This window comes from Arachis stenosperma, chromosome 10, assembly GCF_014773155.1.
Source record: "Arachis stenosperma cultivar V10309 chromosome 10, arast.V10309.gnm1.PFL2, whole genome shotgun sequence".
Lineage (NCBI taxonomy): Eukaryota > Viridiplantae > Streptophyta > Magnoliopsida > Fabales > Fabaceae > Arachis > Arachis stenosperma.
In genome coordinates, this window is record NC_080386.1 from 128,389,574 (window position 1) to 128,393,316 (window position 3,743).

Consider the following 3,743-nt stretch of genomic DNA (forward strand, 5'->3'; position numbering starts at 1 on the left):
ATCAATAGATCCAAGTTCTAACCTACATCTTTCATATATTTAAGGAATTTTTTTTGTAAAATATAAAAAAATTTAATTTTTAATATAACTTAAAATCACATTATTTATTAGGAGTTAATTTTTTTTAACCATTTTTTTTACCAAAAATAAGAAGACTCAAACTCACTATCTCTTAAATGAGTATAAAAAAAATATGTCATTTGAACTATAATTCATTGACTTAAAAAAATTAACCATTTAAAAGGTTAATTTTAAACTAAAAAAATAAATGAACTCATATTTTTTTAACTTTAAAATTTTACGTTAAAAACTTTTAAATAAAAGTATTCTTATTATTTTAAAAATTTTAAATAAACATCTTCATATCATTTAAAAGAAATATATTCTTTTAATTTAAAAATAATATGAATGTATTTATTTTTTTAATTTAAAATTAACTTTTTAAAATCGAATAAACATAATAAATCATACGAGTACAATAGTATAAATATATTTATTTTTATTAAATTAAATTAAATTGTTAATTCCAATTATATTTATTTAAAATTTATATTAAAAATTTTATAATTTAAAATTATTTAAATAAAATTGAATTAATTGTAAAAACTAAAAACATAAGTAAATTAGCCAAACTTATAGGCAAGTTCATAGATGTGATGGGTGAACTTTATAAAAACACAAGAAAATTGAATTTTGAAAAATAATTGTTTTTAATTTATTTTGGAAATTAAAAATTTTATATTTTATAAAAGTTTCCCTAATAACAAAATTAAGTCAGTGATAACCTAGTCTTAAAAAAAGTGACGACTGATTGAAAATTGAGCAAAATTATATGGAAGGATAATAATAGCATAAATTAGTATAAGTAAACAGACAATAGAGATAGTTTTTAATTACTAATCAGTAATCAAAGTATGGGTTGTTTGTTGGGTTCCTTTTTCTCTATCTACAACTGTTTTATCAGCTTTATACACCAAGAATGATCCAGTGCCAGTGTAACTAGAAGCTAATGCCTTTCCAGATGAGGTTGGCTGAGAGAAAGCTAGCTGAGTGCGCTCAAGTGCAGAGCCAGCGCAGAAGCTTTTCCTGCCATCAATCCAAAACAGGCAAATTGGCAAAAGAAAACAAATCAATGTGCTGCACAATTTATTTAAGATTAAGAATAAACAAGATTAAATCCAAGGGGGGAGGATATTATCACTCTCAATACAAAAGAACAAACGTTTACAATAAAATCTTGTCAAATTGAGTGGCAATATCCACTCCTAAACAAAGGTAGTATTGAAAACTTGTAAGATGTGACATCGTTTTTCCTTTTAGGGTACGGAAACATAATAATCTCTCCTTTCTCTTTCATCTATTCCTGTGAAAATTTGGTACATAGATATAAGAATGTGCCAAATTTCCATAGTTATAGATAAAAGAAAATGGAGTATTGCTTATTCCATCATTCTTAGCATGTACTGGAGGTTGGAACTTTTGGTTAATGAATTGCCATGAGTTGGTTCAAATGATCTTTAATTTCACATGAGAAATAGACCTACTATATAACTATTATAAGTTTACCTCACTGCATCTAGCATATGGACTGCAATGTGTTTTCTCCTGTTGGAGGGAGTAACCCAAACGGCTCGAATGCCACAAACACCTGCAACTGCCTTGTCTTCGCAGAAAATTGCCCCACCAAGCTCCATCACATCAGAGTTATTCGCTGAAACTGCTCTTTTCTTGACCTCTCTTTGAAAAACTATACTCCCAAACTGGAGAGTGGTTGATTTTGTTTCCCTTTTCTTTCCAATATCAGAATGTCCGGTAAAAGAAGAGATCACTTTAAATGCTTCTTTGATTGGTTCAGCAACTAGACACCCTACAATCCTATGCTGAGATATGAACAGATAGACCTGCACAAATACATAGAGTACAACAATGAACAAATCATTGAGATATATTCACTCAATATTATAGTATCCCCAATACTTGTTCAATAGGAACAGAATTTCAAACAGAAGCAAAATAAAGGCTTAAGTTTGTAAGAACTACTAAGAAGTAATAGGTTACACAAGCGTTTTTGATGAATTACACTTGAATTGGTGAATTGTAACAATAGTAATCTACTTACTAAAATGAACTTTAGCCGTTTTAAAATTTTCAATTTTTGTCAACAGATTCAACATTACTTCTCAAGCTATGAGAAAGGGGAAAAATGATAATACGGAATGTAAGAATTGGTCAACCTTACAGATTTGATGAAGAATCCATCCAGTTCCAAGCTCAATTTCCATCATTCTCACCACATCTTCAACCTGCCACCACCAACAAAATCCCAATTACGCTACCCAAAAATCAGCAAAGAAGAGTGAAAATGTTGATAAGAAACATCGAAAAGTACCTTGTTTCTGTGAGCAGGAGGGTCAGTGTCCAAGACCAAAACGATTCGATCCGTTTTGAGGGTTGGCATCATCAGAACCCTTTCATTGCTCCAACCCTAAACACAAAACATACCAATTAGGAATCAAATCATCCATAGAATGAACACAAGTACAAATTGAAATTGAAATTACTCTGAAAGGGATCCCCTGAGTGTAGCATTTGTGGAAATCGTTGTGCGACTTCTCGCCGTCGAGGTCGCCGGGAGTGAAATTGAAGCCGCAGGTGGAACAAGTTCGCAAGAGGAAATCGGATTGACCGAAATCGAGATGAACCTGGGCGTAGCTCCTCTTCTTGTTCTTAACGACAGTTGTTCCGGTTATGGCGGTGGCGGTGGACGGTGAAGAGGAAGAAGAAGCAGTCTTAGGGTTGGGGCGCGTTTTCTTGGTGTAAGTGATGAAGACGTGATGCTTCGTGTTCTCCCACGTGGTGAGAGGATCGTCATTGTCGTGGGGAAGGGGTTTTGGATGGGAGACAGAAGCAGAAGCAGAAGCTGAAGCTGAAGAGGAAGAAGAAGATTTGAAGAAAGCGCTTATTTTAGACTGCATCTCTTCTCTTGCAATGGAATATGCACATTCTCTTCTAAGTTCTGAATCTGAAGCCACCCACTGTGAATCTGTGATTCATATTTGCCGCCAAAACCACCATCAAATTTTCGAGTCAGGTTGCCAGTTTTTGTTTCCCGCGCTCGTTGTATTGTATCTTTGAATAAAGAAGATTAATTTTATTCTCCGGTGAAAAATTAATAAAATGAGAGAATAATTACAATTGAATTTATAACTTTTATTACAGGTCAGTGTTGTTATCTTGATTATAGGTCAGTGTTGTTATCTTTATTGTAAATGCATTTAATAAAGAGATCAAATAAAAATAATAGTTAATAAATAAAAATAATAGTTAATTTAATATAAAAATAAAAAATAATTGTTATGAAAATTTAAAAATAAATTTTATAATATTATTTAACCAATAATTCAATAATTCAATAATAATATATAATAATTAAATCAGTTCAATATATCACTCACCAATTAAACTAATAATTTGACAATTTGATTACTAATTTGGTTATGGTAACGGTGTATAAATATATGCACATTGAACTTTTAAATATGTATATATACTTAGGCCCAACAAAGAACAAACAAGGGTGTATTTGTTTAGGAGGATGGAATACGGGGATATAATAAAAAAATATAAAATTGTGTTTGATAAGTAAGATATAAATAAAAATATTATATTCTAGAATATTGAATTAGTATGTTTTTTTGTTAGAAAAAACACAAAAATACGGAATAAAAACATAACTTATTTAA

The 3,743-nt window shown here is 30.5% G+C and overlaps 1 protein-coding gene across 1 annotated transcript; it reads right to left on the minus strand.

The window, feature by feature from the left end:
* Window positions 1–896: 896 nt before the first annotated feature.
* Window positions 897–2,975, minus strand: LOC130957701 (protein CHROMOSOME TRANSMISSION FIDELITY 7). Its single transcript, XM_057884545.1, has 5 exons — window positions 2,562–2,975; window positions 2,390–2,485; window positions 2,235–2,303; window positions 1,567–1,901; window positions 897–1,086 (listed from the first exon to the last, which is right to left on the minus strand). The coding sequence occupies exons 1-5, from the start codon at window positions 2,973–2,975 to the stop codon at window positions 897–899; spliced, it is 1,104 nt and encodes a 367-aa protein (XP_057740528.1).
* Window positions 2,976–3,743: the final 768 nt, after the last annotated feature.

Excerpts from the sequence above, each read along its gene's own strand:
- LOC130957701 (XM_057884545.1), bottom strand. The coding sequence starts at position 2,975 with ATGCAGTCTAAAATAAGCGCTTTCTTCAAATCTTCTTCTTCCTCTTCA. Across the intron at positions 2,486-2,561 it reads CTCAGGGGATCCCTTTCAGA|GGTTGGAGCAATGAAAGGGT; the intron begins GTAATTTCAATT and ends TTTTGTGTTTAG. Across the intron at positions 1,902-2,234 it reads TTCTTCATCAAATCTGTAAG|GTCTATCTGTTCATATCTCA; the intron begins GTTGACCAATTC and ends GTATTTGTGCAG.